The sequence below is a fragment of the Drosophila hydei genome, unplaced genomic scaffold (assembly GCF_003285905.1).
Source record: "Drosophila hydei strain 15085-1641.00,03,60 unplaced genomic scaffold, DhydRS2 tig00008122-arrow-pilon, whole genome shotgun sequence".
Lineage (NCBI taxonomy): Eukaryota > Metazoa > Arthropoda > Insecta > Diptera > Drosophilidae > Drosophila > Drosophila hydei.
Genome location: NW_022045833.1, coordinates 1,858,783 through 1,879,678, shown reverse-complemented (window position 1 = coordinate 1,879,678; position 20,896 = coordinate 1,858,783). Strand labels below are relative to the sequence as shown.

At 35.7% G+C, this 20,896-nt stretch overlaps 1 protein-coding gene across 5 annotated transcripts in view; it reads left to right on the top strand.

The window, feature by feature from the left end:
- LOC111605706 (potassium channel subfamily T member 2) overlaps window positions 1-20,896 on the top strand; it is a 148,810-nt gene that overhangs the window by 105,987 nt on the left and 21,927 nt on the right. For all 5 annotated transcript variants that reach the window (XM_030225020.1, XM_030225021.1, XM_030225024.1 and 2 more), the window contains 10 exons: window positions 15,585-15,664; window positions 16,383-16,482; window positions 16,554-16,752; window positions 17,365-17,439; window positions 17,526-17,609; window positions 17,686-17,780; window positions 17,862-18,045; window positions 19,677-19,940; window positions 20,009-20,187; window positions 20,430-20,570. In XM_030225020.1, coding sequence (XP_030080880.1) covers window positions 15,585-15,664; window positions 16,383-16,482; window positions 16,554-16,752; window positions 17,365-17,439; window positions 17,526-17,609; window positions 17,686-17,780; window positions 17,862-18,045; window positions 19,677-19,940; window positions 20,009-20,187; window positions 20,430-20,570 — 1,401 coding nt within the window. The remainder of the gene's footprint in view (window positions 1-15,584; window positions 15,665-16,382; window positions 16,483-16,553; window positions 16,753-17,364; window positions 17,440-17,525; window positions 17,610-17,685; window positions 17,781-17,861; window positions 18,046-19,676; window positions 19,941-20,008; window positions 20,188-20,429; window positions 20,571-20,896) is intronic.

Genomic DNA, 20,896 nt, shown 5'->3' with positions numbered 1-20,896 from the left:
CGTGGGCCAGGCTCGTTTCGCCTCAGTCGTTATTCCTGTGCCGACGCGTACGAAAGCAATTGCGAAGTCCTGAACCTCGTCCATATAGGTGCCCAAGAGCCAACCAGCGCGCATCCTGAACAATTTGATCGGACTCGTGGCGTGTCCATTTCTGGCTGTGTATTTGTGTCTCAGTGCGTGTGTGTGGCCGAGTAGTGTGCGTGTGTGTGAGTGTTTTTTACGGTTGTGACAGGTAGTCCAAGGTGTCATATCTATTTTTTTTTACCAAAAATATATAAAATGTGTAAATGGCTAAAAGGCAGAAATATATAAATAATATAAAATAATAATCTAATATATATAAATAATATTAAAAAAATGAAAATATTTAATTAATATAAATAAAAACTGTTTAACTCTAAAACAAAATAAAGTGCAATAATATTCAATATAAAAATATTTCAAAAACATTTTAACTTATATAATTACAAGATTACCATTTACTGATATTTTTAGCTTTAAAATTATTTAGAAAAAAGTATTTAATGAGATTTAAAGTAATGATAATATAATGTAAAAATTATTTAAAATGAATTATGCATAAATATATGTTATGAATTTATATAAATTGTAAATATAATAAAAAAGTCATATATTTATAATAAATATAAAATAAATAAATAAATAAAGATATTCTCTCTCAAAAAATCAAAATTCAAAACTTGCAAAAATATATATACAAATTTTTTTAATAAATTATAATAATTTATAAAAATATCGAATATATATATATACATATATATATATATATATTATATAAAATTATACATACATTTTAAATATTTTTATTCATATTTTTATATTTATATAAACACTATAAATTTTGATATAATGGACTTATAAATAAAAATAAAATATTAATTAATTATTATTATTAATAAATTTATTTTAATAAAGTTTACATAAAAGCATAACAATGCAAAAATAAAAAATAAGTTGCTAAGCATATTAAAGCCAAATTGGAAGAGAGCTTAAAGTATATTGAAGAAAAATACACATCCCTAAAAGCAAACGAAACCCATTAAAAATACAAAATAATTAGTTTAATTAACCTGACCAAAAGCTGAAAGCAGAAAGAAGCAGAACAGCGTTTGTGAGTTGATTAAAGAGTTAGTTGCGATGGTTGTTTCACTTACAGTTAGATTTGAATTGAAACCCTTTCTTAAGAGGCTGTCATGTTGAGTCAAGTGTCGAGTTCATTAAAAGTGGCATTAAAAGTTAAAAACTTATCCAAAACTTTGACAAGTCAACTGTATCGAGCTAACTGCCGACACGTGCCACATGTTGCCCGCTGAACTAATCACAGAATATAATGTATCCCAACATGACGACGATATACATATTTATGAATGCCGCCGGGCTTTGGCTTTAAGTCCAAATTGGAAATGATTAAATGCAGAACAAACAGAAAAGAAAAAGAAAAAGCCAGCAGCAAATAGAAGGGGAAAAAAGCACAAATTGAATGCGGTTGAAGGCTCAAATTAGCTGTGGGCGGGTGGGAGTGGGTGGTTAGTTGCTTGGTTGGGTCACCAGCTAACCACGGTCCATGCCCACGTATGGTAGCCATATAATTGAGTTATTTAGCTTGGATTCAGTCATTTTATTATTATTAAATGGCTGCTGTGACAACAAGCTGTAGCTGTTAATGGCGGCACATAAAAATGAAGCTTGTCACATAAATATGGCGGGGTACGTGTGTGTGTGTGTGTGTGTGCATGTGTGTGGGCGCCTAAGCGCCGCAATGATTGTTTTAATGGCTACTTGAACGGAAATTAACTGACAAGAGCAGATAAATAAATACCAGAGCGCGAGTGGGAGATGCAGAGCGAGAGCGCCCGCTTGGCACTTTGAAGACGGCTTTACTTTAGCGCTGACAGCTTGCCATTTAGGGCACTCAAGGACACTCACACACACACATGTTGGGACCTTAAAGCTGCCACATAAGATAGATACATGCACACCGCTATCAGCTAGTCAGGCGTGAAACATATATACATTTAACACATTTTACGTATTTCTACAAATATTTGCTCATTGAAATGTCAAATAAGCTAATTTGGCATACAAGTCTAATCCCTGCACACACGGAACCACATACATGACAAACAATTTCATGAGCAGATAAACAACAACAAGAACAACAACATCCAATTTCGCACATGCAAATTGCTAAATTGCCTTTTGGCCTAAAAGCAAGTGACAAGAAGAAAAAACTCACAGAAATTTCAAATATGTGCGCATTTAAATTAGCATAAAATTTATTCGCATAAGCAAACAACTCTTAATGCCAAAAATCTTAAGAGCAACAACAATAACAACTAAAAGCCTTTAAGTTGGCCAGAAACTGCTTTAATTAAAGAATTTTACCTGAATCAAAGTCGTGCCAAGAGTCAAAGTTATGCCAAGAGTGCGTAAAGGCAAAGCAAGACGAATATTTTTATTTAAGAAAAACAAGCAAAATTAAATTTGCAACATATTTTATTTGAACTTACTTTTGTCATATAAATATTTTTGAAGGTAATAAAAATATTCTTGGCTTTATGCAGCGTAACTCAAGGCTATTTTAACAGGCATTCAGCAGCTCAAATTAGTGTGAAGAGCACAGGCCTTGAGCTAATTTTATGCACGTATAATAACTTATGCACGTATAATAACTTTCTGAGAATTTATATAGCAGGCAAACAAAAATTTATTTTGAAATTTATGTATATAGCTGGCTAAGTAGAACTAGCTGAGTAGATCGTACTGAGTAGTTCTAGCTGAATAGTTGATCGAGCGGAGTAGATTTAGCTGTGTATATCGAGCTGAGTAGATAGAGCTGAGTTTATTGAGCTGAATACATCTCGTTTCATTATTGAGTAAATCTACCTGGTCTAGCTGAATTTATAAGCTAAGAAAATCTCTCTGATAAATAAAAAAATACCAACTGTGTTTAAAGAGCAATGCAAATTCGTTAACTTTAAGGATTCCTATTCAAAAACTTTCATACTCAAGCTGCAACTGTAGCTGCTTGAGTTACTTCAGAAGGCGGCTCGGCTTCATCAACAAACAGCTAACAAGTTTCGTTGATAAACATTTGAAATGAGCTTTTAATTACGATATTAATTATGTAGTTAGGCTCAAGGCACAGCTTCTCTGAGCTGCTTTTTGGCTATGCTAAATTCCAAATGTTTTTGCTGACATCAAGTGACTCAACATATTTAATTCAAATTACTTATTAAATATTTAATAATGCTATGCATTGCCTAGCTCTGACGGCTCCTTCTGCTAATCGTTTGATGCGCATATTAGGCATTGTCTAAATTTAGCTATTAACTAAAGAAAAGGATGAGCTGAACTGTTTTTCCACTTACTCACTTATGACTTCATTTAGAGCAGCAACCGCAGCACTCCACCCCTCCCCCACCCACAGTCATAAACAATCAGTTAAGTCTTTGTGGCGAGTCTTTCACCTATGCATGCTGGCCATTTCGTTTTTACATACGCTCAAATGCACGCACAGGCGCCATAAAACGGCATAGAGAAACAATAGAAAGACGAAGTCGAAGAGGCAGACGAAGAAAAAGGTAAAGGAATAGCTCCTGCTGCTATTCTGCTGCCTGCTAAACGCTTTGTAATGCGCTTTTGTGTGTTCGCTCCGTTGTTTGAGCTGTTTGTCCAAGTGCCATTAAGCTGCTCAAGTGATAAATTCGCTGCTTACTTGAGTTTCGCTGCTTCTGTTTTCGGCTCTTGTTTAGTCCGCAATTTACACATTTTCACATTCCTCTAAAGGATACCCATTGGGGCAATTGTGGCGAATGGATATGATGGCCTAAGGTGTGTGTGTGCGGGCAGGCAGAGGCTTTCAAATGATTAAATATGTACGAACATCGTCATGCATCAGAGTCAGAGTCGTCAACAGAAGCTTCTCTGTCGCTTATATATTTTAGTTAAATAAAAACAGATTTCTTTATATCAGAAAGCCTTCAGCATATCTCTTTACAGGGCATCGTCCAGCTCAACACTCTCACATCAATGAGCCAGGTTGTTATATTTTTTTCGTAATTTTCTTGTTGCTTTTCTTTCTGAGAAGGTTCGCGTGCGGTTTTGGCCAAGTTTAGAGCATTGATTTATGTGAACAGCTCTGGCGTCTGTTGCTCTTTCGTCTTCTTCTTGAGGGCATTCGCCTGCGGCATTCTTGCTGGCCTCGTAATGACGTCATTTGTGTAAATTACCCATTTAATAGCTTGCGATTGCTTCCGCACGATTAAGTGCAGCATTCCCGGCCTTATATGCTAAGTCAGCAGCCAATAGACAACAGACAACAGAAAACAGCCAGCGGCAGCAACAGTTGGCTGTTGGCAGCTGTGGGGAGGGCCTGTGAGCCGTGTCCAAATGTTTGCTCATATTCTTTTTATCCGTGCGGGGGCTGTGACACGAGTCGCGCCCAGCTCGGTTGACGCCTACTTTAAACTGTTGCGCTCAGTGTCAGACCAGGCAAGGCAAGGCGTGGCGCGCGGCACGTGCCGCGAGCCGCCTGTTGCCAGCGGCCCTGCTACCCGCCCCTAGTTGGCTGCCTGCCAGGCATGCGACACGGGGCACGCAACTTGGCAAAGTTCTTGCTGATGTGTTATTTTTTCTGCTCGTTCTGTTGGTTCGCGTGGGAAATACCAATGTGGGCATTACGTTCTGTTTATTTCCCCTTAACTATTCGTAATGCTAATTTGACCATTTTGAAATTCCCCGCGAACTGCATCATACTTCAGTTCAGTTCAATGAGCAAATGTGCAGCAAAGAAACCAAAATGGTAAACACATATCACAAAACATAAAGGCTTATATATACATAGTATATGCAGAGATATATATATGTTTATGTGTGTGTATATGTCATGCTCACATAGCTTATCAGATTTATGTGCTGCACATAAAACAAAATCAGGCTATAAAGCTGAATATATGCACAACTCATAAAACGAAAGCCCGTAGCACATTTGCAATCAAAAAGAGATGAGCGTTGAGCTTAAGTGACTTATAGATGCGCTCTAGATGAAATTTATTGGGAAAGCGATTGTTAACTGTGTGTTTGATATGCCTTGTGGTATGTTCATATGTTTTGTATGGCTAGAAAAATACCAGAAAATATATATTAAAATATGCCTGCCATAGTCTGCAACTGTGTTCATAAATTATGCTAAATAATGAAATGCAATTAAAACAGAAAAGATATTGTCAAATGAAGGAATAAATAAATATTAAGTATGAAAAACTTATAAAACTAAAAATGAAATTTCATTCTATAGAAATGAAAGTTTTTACACATATTGCTTTAGCTTAGCCATAAATAGTATATATTTCTTATAAATTGTTTGTAAATATTACAATAGCACAGTTGAGGCAAATTATAAATATTATTTCAAGACTTTAGATAAAAGAATAATAATTTGATTATTTGTGTAGATTTGTTGCCTTGTACAAAAAACTGCAAGATACATAATTTAATTCATATATAATAAAATATATTTAATTTACATTTATATGAAATTTAAATTTGACCTCAACTAAATTAAATTATAAACTAATTTTCAGAACACACAAAAGAATAAATATAAGTATATACATAAATCGATGATATTTCATAGATCCATTGCGTATGCCTTGCTGCTTAAAGAGACGAAAAAACTCTTCAGATTTGAATGGTTAAACCAAATGCGGGTTCACGAACTGTGACGTCCTTTGTGAAGTGGACTTCCGCGAGCACTCAGAGTTCGTTGGCAAGCGGTCACTGCGTAGCTGGCAGCTGGCAGCTGGCAAAGGTCATGGGCTAACAATGCGCCTGAATTAATTTCTTGTTGTAGCTGACTAGCTCGCTATGCAAATGGCAGGCGAAACAAAGGCTCAGAGCATCGAGCGCCGAGTGGCGAGTGCCGAGTCCCAAGTCTAAACAATAAAATGAGACAGTAGAGAAATTATTTACATTTTATGCGCACAGCCAAATTGATTTGTTTTCTAGTTTATATCCCTGTATATAGACTAGGGAATTGTTTGACTTGCAGTTCGATGCACTGCGAAGTACAAATTTCACAGAAAATCTAAATGTTTGCATAAATTTTTTGGTAAAGTTCAGGCAGACAGCTGCTCCCTCTGTGTGTGTGTTTGTTGTTGGCCAATCGATAAACTTAATGAGCTATGAGTGCACACGGCGCAGAGACAAACATTTGCTCTAAAATTAACTGCCATGAAAAAGTTGTACAAAAATAACTCATACGCCACATTGTGCAAACAAATTGTACGTATTTCCGCTTAGATAGAACATGGCTTCTCCTCCATTGTTTTAATGCAAGTGTAATTTCACTGAGTGCAAGTCGCATTATGATTGATATGATAGCGGTGCATGAAGCATTCACAAATTGCAGCTGATGCACATGTTTCGTTTGGTCTTTCCTATTGCATCTAGCAACAGATAAGAATTCGTCATTAAGTTTTCATGTAACACACGTTTGTGGTATGTAGGTCAGCCCCTTGGGGCCTATGTGGCGCATACTTTATTTCTCTATGCCTAGCTGAAGGTGTAAAATATATGAAAAAAAACATACAAATAAAAGGTACTTAATGTAATTGACGCACAGTCATGTGTGTCAAAAAGAAATAGAAGGAAACAACAACACGAATTTCCATAAAATGCTAACACTTAGTGACAACACTCACACACACACCTATACACATTGACATTTATAACACACCCATTAAATACACAGCAGTAACATAAAGCATAAATACGCTGCGTATACTTAATGCGCGTGTTCCACAGTGACACCCCAAAAAATAAGAGGGCAGGCGTCACTCATGTCATGCTCGAGTTATCAAAACCAAAAAGTACTTCAATTAATCACAGGAAATTCGTCAATTATTCAACACTTGACAATGACTCAAGCAAATACTGTACACAATATGTAAATTGCATTCAGCCTCTGTGGTCAAATACCCTGTGAGTGTTGCGAGCTGATATTAAACGGATATGATGTAGCGACAAAAAATGTATTTGTATTGCTGGAATTATATATAGGCTTCATTAAGTGAGCTGATTGATGTGACCTGGCATAAATATAGCTTTATATAAATGCATATAAATATAAATATAGCAAATAGGAGTTTTGTTCTATTTATAAATGCAGCCGTTTGGTATTGAAGCCAATTAATTTTCTAAAAATATTATATACTTTATATTTATAGGCTAAAAAATTTAAAAAAAAATATTTTAAAATATTGAAGGATAGATTTAATTTATTCTGTGATACATATATTTATATTTGCAGCATTTATTATTTTTTCCATATATAATTATAAATGTTTTATTTTATATTTAAATTTTATATTAAAAAAAAATAAGATTTTTTTATTTATATAATTTTATTTATTTTATATTGTTTAAAATGTTTTCATCATCTTATAGATTTTAAACAGTTTTAAATCATTTAATTAATGTTCAATTATATTTCTAGCTTTTTTCACATTTTTATTCCCATTCATTTCCATTTTAGCCATTCTTATTCTTATCAAACTGACTGTCTGTATAGTTCTACCATTGTTAATAATAGCGCGTTACTTAAGGTCGAGTTGGAGGCTTTTTAATTGGCAGCTGAGAAAGATTTGGCTTAAATATGCACAGGGCAAGTACCAATCGATACGTATCTTGGCTGTCAAAATTGTTGCCCAGGGTCAGCCAGCGATTACAACTTGTATATATTTTTTTCCTTTTGCATTTTAATTGAAAAGGATGCTGGACACTGGAGGCTGCTCTTGAGGGTCCAGTAAATGGCAATAAATTGCAGCTGCTTGAGACAGCAAATTTAAATTGAATATAAAGAAAGTAGCAGCAGGCATAAGTTAAAGCGCTCACTCCTTGCCTCTTAAGCTAAAACGGGGCCGTAAGCCAAAAGCCATTAGGTTCAAGGCAAAACCACAAAACGTTGCTTAGCCATTTAAACAGCTGCTATTGACTCCCCGTCTCCAGCGCCGTCCACCAACGGCGTCTCACAGCGGACAAATTGTACGCAGTTTGTGGCATTTGGGTTTTGATTTGATGCTCGACCGTTTGCCAGTCCTTTAGTCATTTATCAATATGTCACTTAGTTGCTTTCGTTTGTTTCTAAGTGCTCGCCGAGATCACGTCTGATGACTTTGACTTTGACATTTGTTCCACGCAGTAAATTCGCTGAGTGTCAAAAATCAAGAGTCAAATCAAATCATTTGCATTGTCATGTTGGCCGGCGCCAAATTGTCTGCATTACGTGCCCTGCTTAGCACCAAAAAGAATCTGCAGACGATTTTATACATGCAACATTTTCACTGTTTACAAATACCAAGCGTAACTTGAGACTACTTAAATATTTATGATACTTCATTTATTTATGGGTGTATAAATATTTGACACACATTTTTCACATTTCTCTCGAGCAGTTGGCAGGACTTGAAGGGCATTTAGAATGGCATTTTTAATACATGTCAAAAACGCATTAAGGTCAGGAGTGGAGCTGCTTAAAGACTGAGTATAGTTAAATATAGAGTACAAAATTTTAAGAATGTTTTATAAATATATTTATAAACTTAAAATTTTAGGGGCTTTGTTTAAACAAAAGAACATTGAATAGTACATATATAAATATATATCAAATAATATATATCTCTAAAATATTTATTAAAGATACCTAACATATCTCTACCATATGAATTCTCCTGCGATCTGCCTTCTCTTAATGAAAATCAAGTTACAACTTAAAAAAAAACATTTCTTGCATCCATCAATTTTTGCCCCCCCCCACAAAGGGTTAAATAGCTTATTATTATTATTCCATAAATATTCGCATGACATTTAAGGTCATCAAAAGGGCCGCACTGAAAAGTTTACGCAATTAAATGCCAATTAAAATGGATCAAAATTCATTTAAATTATAATAGCAAAGAAATAAACGGCCAGAAAATGTGATTTAAGGCATTAATTAAAAATATGAGTTAATATGGATTATTTAAAGCCAATTGCAGCAGGCAATTAAAAAATGTGTTAAACAAACAATAGTTGTAAATGTCTGAAGCCGTAAAGCACATCGAGCTGACAATGACACGGGTTGAAGCTGACAATTAAATGTGGGTTGACCTTTTGAAGGGGATATTCGAAAGAAATCAGTCAGGCTACAAAATTGAAGAAGGTGCTGCTATTTTTATGTCTTTTAGCTAATGTATGGAAAGCTGCAGTTCGAGTGAAAGCGAAAGTTTTTTTTTACCTAACAACTTAAAGCTACAACTACAGCTCATGTCATTGTGGCGCTAACAATTACGCTGCGCCCATTTGTCGCTTTCATTTCAGGGCTGTAACGCCAATAAATTTATTAAATGTCCAAAGCGCAAACAATTGACGATAAACACGCACACACACGCACACACAAACACAACACATACAATGAAAATCATATTGAAATCTGTTAGTTGAATAGGATGTGTGAGTCCGGGCATCGCGCTGCGTTCTGTATTGCGTGCTCAAACAACAAATTAATTACAGGCAGGCAATCAATTTTGATTAAAGTAAGACTCCGGAACTGTCAGCCAACTGTCTTAAACTCTATTTGGCCAACATCATGTATTCCGCTTAGAGACGCCAGCTAATCGAATCAATTATTAAAGCCAACTACGGAGCAATCAACTACACACAAACATGCAATATAAAATAGCTACAGATCGTAATATAACATAATAAATCCATCAAATGAAATCAATTGAAACTAAAAGCCTTGCCAAGTACTGTTAACAGCCGTAAAACCACTCACTTTTCGCATATATTTAGTTATAGACTTTAACTCGCACATACAACTGGGTGTATGTGTGTGGGTGTGTGTGTGCGTGGATGTGTATGGCTTATAGCGTGTGATATATAATTGAAAACGACTGGCCAATGGATCATCTATTATGCAATATGGCGGGCAACAGTCGCAACTCGTCCTACAATTGTCTCTCATCATGGGACTCTTATGATCGTATACCCAGGTATGTATTGCCAAACGGAGAACACTCTGCTGGCGAGGGCTGCTGCAAAATCAAATTACGTATACGCAGCGTTGTCGTTAATTCAATTTTTGTTCTCCTTCCCGCACTCTATATTGATTTTTAAAGCATTGCGTTACGCAGCGCGTCTAAAATGTAATAGAAAATAGAAAAGCATTTAAGTAGCAATCAACAATAAATTGATTGCCATTAGCAATCAAATCTAATCAAATTTCAACTAAAAGCATACACACACACATCAGAAGAGACACTAATAGTGTGTTAAGTGAGTGTGTGTGTGGACCAAGTACTCGAGACGCTTTAGTTTTTGCCAAAAGCTATTTTTAGTTCAGTTTGTAATTACATTTGCCGCTTTCAGTTCAACTTAAGTTTAACTGAGCTCAAAAGTATGCTATGATATTTGTGTTAATAATTAAACTGCTTGAACTGCAGCTTTGCAGTTTGTTTTGAAATAATTTATTAAAATAACAATACCCACAGTATATTATTAAGCTGTCAAAGGTGTACTTTCTGTATAGAACTATGTATATATAACATACATATATATGTAAAGGCTTTCATTCATATTTATTTATTCATTATGTATTTAAGATATCGAAAACTATTTTTATAAAACTTTTTTTTTACATACATATATAATTTTTGATATTATAAAACACCACTGACTGCAACCACTGCGATGGCTCAACAATAAAACAAATTATAATAATACATTTTAATATTTTAAAAATCGATCAAAAAATTTTTAAAAATATTTGTAGTCAATTTTAACAAAATTTATAACTTTTGATGCTAATAAAAATGTGCTTTAGTTTAATTTTATGAAATATAACATATTTTTTTACTAAATATATATATATATTTATTTATTTAAATATTATAAAATATATTTAAATAAATAAAAAAATATATATATTTAGTAATAGTATTTTTAGCAATTAAAATATATGTTGCTTAATACTCTATATATATATAAATATATATTACTAAATATCCCTTTAAAAAAAAGCTATCCCTCCGCTGGACTCAAAGCCAAAAAGAGCACTTTTCAACTATTGTTTTTAAAACACTTTAATTTGATTAAATTAAATGTGACGTTGGGGATTACGACTAAAGTTGAAAAAACTGTCGAACTTTTGGGTTTCTCTGGCTCTGTGTGTGTGAAAAAGAAAATGTATTTCATTTATTTAGATGGCTGCGAATATAATTGGATTTTGGGCATCAAAATAAAAATATTCGTAAAGTGCTTTAAATATGTATCCACAGCATCGGCAAAATCAATGCTAAAAACTTTTCTATTGACACGGGCAAAGAGAAGAAGAACACCAACTAGCAACAGCTTGTGCATAGCACATGTAGTTTTTTTATGATACAATCAATATGCATGCGTATGGCTGAATGTTATGCAAATATTTGCAGAAGTAACGACAAATAATTGAGAGAGAACTAAACTTGGCAAGAAAAAACGCTGGGCAAAAGTTTGTGGCAACAGTTTGTCATATATCTATATATATATATGGATATGTGTATGCATATATCTGTATATATGTGCATATGTTTTTTATGTGCTTGATGAGCGGCAACTGTGCGTATGCGTAATGTGTGTAGCTCATCCAAAATGATTGCATGCAGTTGTTTGGCGCGCTCAATTTAAGGCCTGGCATCAATTTGCTAACGGACTTTTTTCACTCTGTTATCTCGTATATATATATATTTTTTTTTTGGTATTTGCTGTCGCACTTATTATAATGTTTGCCTTGTGGCACAACAAATTGCGCGTTAATGTGTTTCTGTTGCCTCATCATTTGATTAGAGCGTCAAATTGAATGTTGATATTAAATTTAAAGCTGAGCCTGCGGCGCGACTAACTGCTCCTTGCTCACACCTAGATAGGTCTCACTTATATATATATACATATATATACGTATGTATATATTGTTTTTACCTTTTATTGATTTTTAAATGTGATTTTCGTTTCGGTCTGGCTGAGAGCTAGCTGCTCACATTTCTATTAGCAGCAGCGCCCAGATTTGATTACAAAACTTGATTAAATTTCACTTTGAACAAAATATTTTTTCCTTAAAGCACATTTTGGCATAGAGTGACTCAAAGCGGCTCTATGAAATACCTGGCATATCAATGAAGCGGCTTTTGTTGTCCGCACAAAAGCAGGCGTAACACAAAGACCTAACATCCATGCCATGGTCAAACAACAAGCGCTCGAAACGAGTTCTGCTCAAAGGAGGCTGTTGATGTTGCTATTGCTGTGGTTGTTGCCGTTGCGATGGGTCAAAATCCAATTGAGTAACATTCGCCAACATGCTTTATGGCCAGGTCTTGATGGCGACAGGACGTCGGTCTACGATCAGATACATCATACTTGCTACAGTCGTTGTTGAGCCATTAACCAGATGCACGACTGAACCGAAAAGGTTATAAAACAAAAGCGCGCATCCTCCTTCAAGTTATCCGGCAGTATTTTCGGTATTTTTGCGTTAAGTGCTTCGACGCGTTGATTGCTTCAAGCAATTCACATTGATTGTGGCCCATAAAAACGCTGAGAGCTTTTACAGTTGAGAAAGTAAAGACAGTTAAGACGCGCAGCGCACATAATTATAGTCAAAGCGTAAATCCAAGTCAAACAGTGAAATTATTTAATGGCAACTGCAACTATAAGTGAGGTCAGCTTCAATACTATGTAGGAATGTGGGAGTTGGCAAATTGAAAATATAAACTCGAGGTCAGTTGTAGTCGCTGGCAAAATTATATTAAAAACAAAACACAAACTGCACTCAGCATTATTCTAGCAGAGAAAGAAAATGAAAAATGTATACAATTTATCTAATTAAAATATATTTTTATACAGAATATTTTTTTAATAATTTAATCAATATAGTCATAAAAAAAGAATACAATTTAATTTAAGTATGTTTAATATAAACATATTAAATATTAATATTTGCTTATTTAATTTTGCCCAGCTTAAATATATTTAATTTAATTATTAATTATTGTATATTTTATAAAGCAATTTTCTGAATTAATATATATAAAATTTGTTAAATTTGTTGCTAAACACACATAAAATGTCAACCTGAAGTACACGAAAATTTTTGTCGCATTTATAGCATAATTAAAAAAAGATATTTTTTCTTCAATCTATCCATTTTCTTTGCTCTAAATTTATATACTTTCTACACTGCAAAAATTATTTTTAAGCCATTCCCAGCGGGTTCACGACTTCAAAAAGCCAGCCAGTCACTTTTGACGTCTCGCCCCATCTGCCCTTAACTAAACTTCACGCAGCATATAAGCAAAGCCGAAAAGCCCTATCAGCTATCAATCAACGGAATTGATTCGCTTTAGCTAAACTGTTGCATTTAGCGTAATGTAATGTCATCAAGCATTTGCAGCTCGTGTCATTGCACCGTGAATAAATGTTTGTTGACATTTTCTGCTACGCTCTTTTGGGAAGTTGGCTAAGTTGGCTTAGTTGGCTAAGCTGCGAGGCCAAACATCAAAGTCGCCTGGGTTCAATTGCTGCTGCTGAACTTTGGCATTGTTTGGCCCCAAGAGGAATGTGTCAAAATGAGCATTCAAGACGATTCCCTGCATGCGTGAACTGTTGCCTAGCTGAGAGCGCTAGCTGTTGGCGAAAGAATTGCGAAGCAGCTGCAAATGACGCTTCTTGTGCCGCGTTCAATGGCCGAGTGGAATGAACTGAGCAAGCGTCAGCGAATTTCCGTCTGGCTGTTCGCCAGGTCAGAGTTGATTGTATGCGTGTGGCACGTTGCACGTTCTGCGGTTGCACGAACTGGCTGTGCCATAACTGATTGGTCACTACTACAAAGTGCCAAGTGCCGAGTGCCGAGTGCCGAATACCAACTGTTAATTCTTGTTTCTCATTTATTCCGGCTTGCCGCGCTTTATCCGTGCGTCCATTAACCTTGGCCTGCATGTGCCAGTCGAGCGGAACCCGGAGCTCTGAGTTGCTTTTGCGTGTTCATAATTTTACTAACTAGCTGCCAAACAAAGCATCAGCTTTGTATTCAAATGAACGTTTTGTTCCTAAAGCAGTGACCTCTTTAATTACTTAAGACCCCCGACCTAGACTGACAGACAGACAAAGGAAGCTGCTGTGGTCTGAGGCCAGTCAAGTGTTTGAGCAAAGTCTGCTTAAATGTTTTGCTATTTGCCAGGCACTCAGCACAGTTTGTGAGTTATGGTCAAAGCTGCAGCAATTTACATGCTAAACTTGAGATACACAAGACACTTGCAGCATATATATTGAGGCTAGCAGCTGGCTGCGTTGCATGCGAGCCAGCTGCAGCTCCATTTGCCAGATAAACGTTGCCATTTTGTTGCTCATCCGCCACGTTGCATACTCAATGTTTTCTTTTAGCTCTGGCAAACAGATGTGCCCATAATAAAGAAATGAAATAAGACCAAGTTGTGCAGCTGAAAATATATTCAATGACATGGGTTGATATAGTGGGGAGCAGAGTGGGAAATAGTATTATAGGATTTTATTAGATATATATAAAAATTTATTTATGTATTTTATATATATTATTAGAGTATTTTATTATAAAAATATTATATATTATTTCAAAGTATGCTAAATGTATTCTATATAGTCAAGGGCTAGCAGAGCGCATTTCCTCTCTTGTAAAGCTTGACCAAATAAGACGGATACTATGAGCGATAACTTTCTGTTAACAATTCTTTAAGTTATCGATAACTTTAGCCTATATAAAATATTCATTAAGATTTGCTACTTAAGAATAAATAATTTTAGTAACATTGCTGAAGTTGCTAAAGTTTCTAGCCCAAGCCAAAGCTGAACTTTAGACTTAAGTTTTATTATCCAAGTGTTAGCCACAACTTTAACTTGTCTTTAATGCTGTCGTAAAGCTGCTTTAAGCTTAAAGCTTATGAGCAGCTGAAACTTTTCAGGATTAATCCACATTTCCATGGACAGCTAACAGCAAGTGCAATTGGCAGTTCATTTACAATGCAATTGCTGCTTTTATTGCTGCAGCTCGTTGCTGCTGTCAAATGTGCACGCTGTCAAGCAGCTGCAGCGTGCAAACAGAGTGTGTGTGAGAGAGAGAGAGAGAGAGAGAGTGAGAGAGAGTGAAGAGAGTGACAGCTTAATATGTACTTGCCTGGCACACGTTGCACGCACTTCTTAATGGAAAATGCCATGAGAGACTGAGGCAAATGGCTGCCATTGGCAACGCAAACCGCTTTCGCTGTGGCACTGCCTCGTCTCCCAGTTTATGCGCCGCATAATGTGATCAGTAAGCGCATCAAATTGCCAAGTGCAGCGTCATCAGCTCAATTGTCATTTTTATCGCCGAAACGCAATTCTCTTTACAATACACTAATTTGTTTAACACAAAGAAGAAAAAGATGATGGCAAATGCGCTTTGCATTCGCTAAGAGGCTTTTCGAATCGAATCATATTTTTAATAGAATTTTCCCCTCATTTTTTCCTTGTCTTTGCAGAGTGCGTGTGGAGTACTATGTGAATGAAAACACATTCAAAGAAAGACTGCAACTCTATTTCATTAAGAATCAGCGTTCAAGTAAGTATTTGAAATCGAGACCTGAAGTGGGCAGAGCTAGGCTAGGGAAAGGGTAGAAATGAATATGTTTGAACTACTGTTTAAAGCATTTACTTGTGATTTGATAGCTCATTTGCTAAGTTACTTACTGCTGCTACAGTTAGACCACACTAAGTAACTAAAAGAGTCACAAATATAGAATAGTTTAGCTTGAACTCTCAAATGTTTCACTCAAGTGAATGTTGATGACTTCTGACACTTCAGCCTCATGGCTAGATATGTCAAGTAGGCTCTCACTTGCACGAGTTACCACTGTACTCCACTTGAGTTCTGGCCAGACAGTCTGACTCAGAATTCACGAATGTAAATAAACTTATGGCAAAGCGATTAAAGTTTTCGTAGGCCGCACAAACAATTAAATCAATTGGAAAAACAGCAAAGACAACAACAACAGCAACACGAATGGAATTGCCCATGTCGTGGCAGACGCAATATACTTGAGTAAATATTGATTTCGTTAGGAAATAATTGTACAGGTAAACAGGTCGACCGGGCAAACAGGTAGATTGGTAAACAGTCAAAAAGTTGGCAGTTGGGTTTATTTTTGTTTCGCTTTTTTCTCGTTCTCGCCCACTTCGCTGACTAAGCCACGTCTTAGCTCATGTTATTTGGCTATTTGACCCAAATTTCGTTTCTTTTTTCTGTGTTTCTCTATTTTTGTGCTACTTTCTCCTTCAAGGCTTACGCATACGAATTGCCGATTTATTCCTTAAGTTACTGTCGTGTGTTCTCTACATAATACGTGTGATATTGGATAAAAATCCAACATTTATAACATGGTAAGCCACTGGCCGAAGGCAAATAACAATTCAGATTTATTGTACTGCATTTGTTTAACTCCTTGCGCCAGCTATGGCTGCGAAGTGGCCAATAAGACAGAGTTTATCATCTCTGCCAAGCTGACGGAGGAGGAGTTCCAGGAGAATCCAATCATTAACTGGGATGCAATACTCTGGGTGAATCGTCCTACGGTCCTCTGGGTGCTACAATTACTTCTAGCCATGGTGTCGTTAACTCAATCTTTGGTTCTAACATATCTAGGCTATAAGGTGAGATGAAACTGATTTTTGTTAGTATGAATTCAAACTACAATTAAATACAAAAATAAATATAATTATTTTAAAATTTTATTTGGTTATTTTATTTCCATATTTATATTTTATTTATTTATTTTAAAAATAAAAGAAATCTATTAAATATAAATTTAAAAAAATGTTTATTTAAATAATTCTTATATGTTTTGAAAAAGTTCATTTCTTATCAGGAAAGAAAATGTTTAATTTGATCCTTAAATATTTGATAAAAAAATACATTAATAGAAATTCAAATTTGTTATTTATTATACTTTATATATTTTTTAACTTCATTTATAAAATCGAAAAATTTATGTTACAGTTGTAAAAAATTTTAAGAATATTATAATATAAAAAGCTTATATTTATATTCCTAAAAATATATATTACATATGATATAAATAATGTCGAGTATCTAGAATACATTTTTTTGAGTTCGAATATTATTAAGGAATATTTTATTTTTTTTTTTAGTTATTATAGTTTTTTATTAATATTTATTAGCTTATAAACTTAAGGTTTTTTATACATATGTAAATATTTTAGTCTCTTCCCTATCTAACATTTCTTATCGTTTTCTCTTCATAGGGCAACATATGGCAGCAAATACTCTCATTTCACTTTATACTAGAATTAGTAACGACAATACCCTTTGCACTAACGGTAAGTACACTTAGCGCAAAAAATCGAATGCTAACTGACATATTTATTTGATGATTATCCGACCCTGCTGCTTGGTGTCCCTATAGATTGTGCATCCGCCGCTGCGCAATCTCTTCATACCAATATTTTTAAACTGTTGGCTGGCCAAACGTTCGCTGGAGAACATGTTTGTAAGTGTTTGCATGTGTGTTGGTGTCTGTTGAACTAACCGTAATTCCCGATTTGCATGTTAAAATATTTTTATAGAACGATTTGCATCGCGCCATGCAAAAATCGCAATCGGCTTTGTCACAGCAGTTGACCATTTTGTCGGCCACATTGTTGTGTCTGGTGTTCACCAGGTAAACTATAACAAAGTCACTTACCTTCTCATCTCTTTCTCTCTCTCTCTAACGGCCTCTCTTTATCTCTCATTCTTTTAGTGTTTGTGGCATACAGCACTTTCAGCGCGCTGGGCATCGCCATTTGAATCTATTCCAGAGCACCTACTATGTGGTTGTGACCTTTTCCACAGTGGGCTACGGCGATTTTGTGCCGGACATTTGGCCATCTCAGCTGTATATGGTCATCATGATTTGTGTGGCACTGATTGTGCTGCCCACGCAGGTGAGTAAATGCATTTAATGCCCGACTGCGTTCAACTACTTTAACAAGTTACACACTGAGAAACTGAGCTGCTTGCGACTTATCTGTGCTGCCACAGACACAGCCAATATTTATATACATCATGTAGATGGACACAGGCACAGACACAGTTGTAAGCTGCTTAGCTGCCATGTTGACCGGGTTCAGTCCATCAATCAAATTGGCTATTAACAGATGAGTCGATGGCGACTACTGGTCATCAATCTGTCTAAATATATATGCACGTATATGAGTCATGCTCTCGACTGGCCCTACGGGTCGAAACAATTAACGAATAATTGTTTGTTGAATCTAAAAAGTTATAGAACTGGCTAACAAATAGACGGACTCAAAAAACAAGAGCATCAATCAAAATGCTTTTTTGTAGCATACTTTTTGGGGCCCGGGCTGCAGGCGCTTCTGTCAAACAAGCTGCATGTCAATATGCCCGACGCGCTCCAACAATTTATGACCAGCCATAACAATGGCAAAAGCAAAAAGCAGCAGCAACATTGTGACCAAAATGTTGACTTTCTAGCCAGTGGGCGGCATGGGGCCGTTGACTGTATGCGTTGCTGGCTCTTGCCCGCCTGCCAAGCACTTAAATTTTATTGAAAATATTAGTGCTGCAATTGAGACTGCAATCGAGTTAAACAAAAAACATTGTCCCTTTCGCTATCAATATAGAATGCCAGCCATCTATCAAACTATAGATATCTGTACAAAGTAAATATAGAGGGAGTAGAAATGCTTGCATATATCTGTGTTTGTGTGTACGTCTAAAGTGTCCCCCAGGTGTCCCCCAAGGGTAACAACTGAAAGGAAATGTTTATTTATTATTTTTTATTGTATATACTAGATATATAAATTAGACATTATATTAATTGATTTAAAATTGTGTAATTTGTTTTTTATTTAAAAAAATACAATAAAATAAAAATAAGATATTGTTATTTTTACTATATATCATTAAATTTTATAATTTATTGTATTTTTTTATTCTTATTTTCATACTATTTTTATTTTTTATTATTTTTTTTTTATAATTATTTTTAGTCTTAGTTTTTTATTTATTTTTTTTTGTTAATTATTATAAATTGATTTATGAATTTAGTTGGACTTTTAGTATTACAATATATATTAATATTTATTTATTTTTTAATTATTAAAAATTACAAAGTTCTTGAAAGACCTAAATTTCAATAGGAATATTGATTTATTTTCTTAATTATTAAATAATTCAAAGTACAAAAATGCTAAACAAATATTAATGTAATTTAAAATATTTTTGTAATAATTGAACCTAATCAAACTCTCAACCTTCATTCATACTATGATTCTCAAAATGTAATGTAAGTGATTTATTTCACCTTTTTTGTTTTCTAAATACTATAGATTGTATCATTAAAGTCGCCAAAAATTTCAGAGACTTAAGCTCTTAAGTAGCTAAATATACAAAAAATTGCGCATTTTTGAGTGGGTGCCGAGGCCAAGGCCAAGAAAATGTCAAAGCATTTCATCATACACACAAGCACAAAGAAGCTTGCTTATTCCTCTTAAAAATTTATTAATATTGTATATATTGGGGTTCATATTGGTTTTTTCTATTGCAGTTTGAGCAATTGGCCTTCACCTGGATGGAACGACAGAAACTGGGTGGCAGCTACTCATCGCATCGGGCGCAGAGTGAAAAGCATGTGGTTGTCTGCTCGACCACGTTGCACGCGGATACGATAATGGACTTTCTGAACGAGTTCTATGCGCATCCATTGCTGCAAGACTTCTACGTGGTGCTGCTCAGTCCCATGGAGCTGGACACAACGATGCGCATGATATTGCAGGTGCCCATTTGGGCGCAGCGCGTCATCTACATACAGGTTGGTTAAATATTTGACAAACTGTGATTCGGTTTGAAATGCCAAACGACATTTTGACAAACGCACAGGGCTCCTGTTTGAAGGATGGCGACTTGGCCAGAGCGCGCATGAACGAGGCGGAGGCGTGCTTCATACTGGCAGCTCGCAACTATGCGGATAAAACGGCTGCCGATGAGCACACCATACTACGCTCCTGGGCTGTCAAGGACTTTGCGCCGAATGTGCCGCAATATGTGCAGATATTCAGGTGAGTTTTCACCTGGCGAGTGCGAATGTGTGTGTTGGGTGCGTGTAACGGGCGGCACTTTGTCACGCCTCAGTTAATTCGATTTCTTTCACTGTTTGTGCGCTGCGCGTGCCACACAACCAATGCCGCCAATATAACATATAACTATCGACATCTATATATATTTACTTGCATTCATCTTTTTGTTCAATATCAATATATTTATGTGCGCTGCATATCCTGCGGAAATTCGCTGTGGCCAGACCGGAGCACAAGCTGCATGTGAAGTTCGCCGAGCACGTGGTCTGCGAGGATGAGTTCAAGTACGCCCTGCTGGCCAACAACTGCACCTGCCCTGGCGCCAGCACACTAGTCACTCTGCTGCTGCACACATCACGAGGACAGTATGTAAAAAAACATATATACATTATTTATTTTCTGTATAGTATATGTATATAACCTGTGTAATGCCCGGTCAACTGTTAATGGCCAGCAAACACTAGCAAAAAGAAAAAAATAAAAAAAAACATTTAGCTGCTCTGCGTCAGCAGTTTTGCCGCCTTGATGCGTGTCACTTGTGTCAGCTAGCATTTCGCATCACACTTTCTTTTATCCCTCACTATGCTGTGCACCTAGGCACTCAAGCGACCAAATTACTTAATCAACAGAAAAGGGCATAGATAAGCTTTAGAGCTGGCTATTTGCTGTTGGCCATTTCAGATTCTAGTTT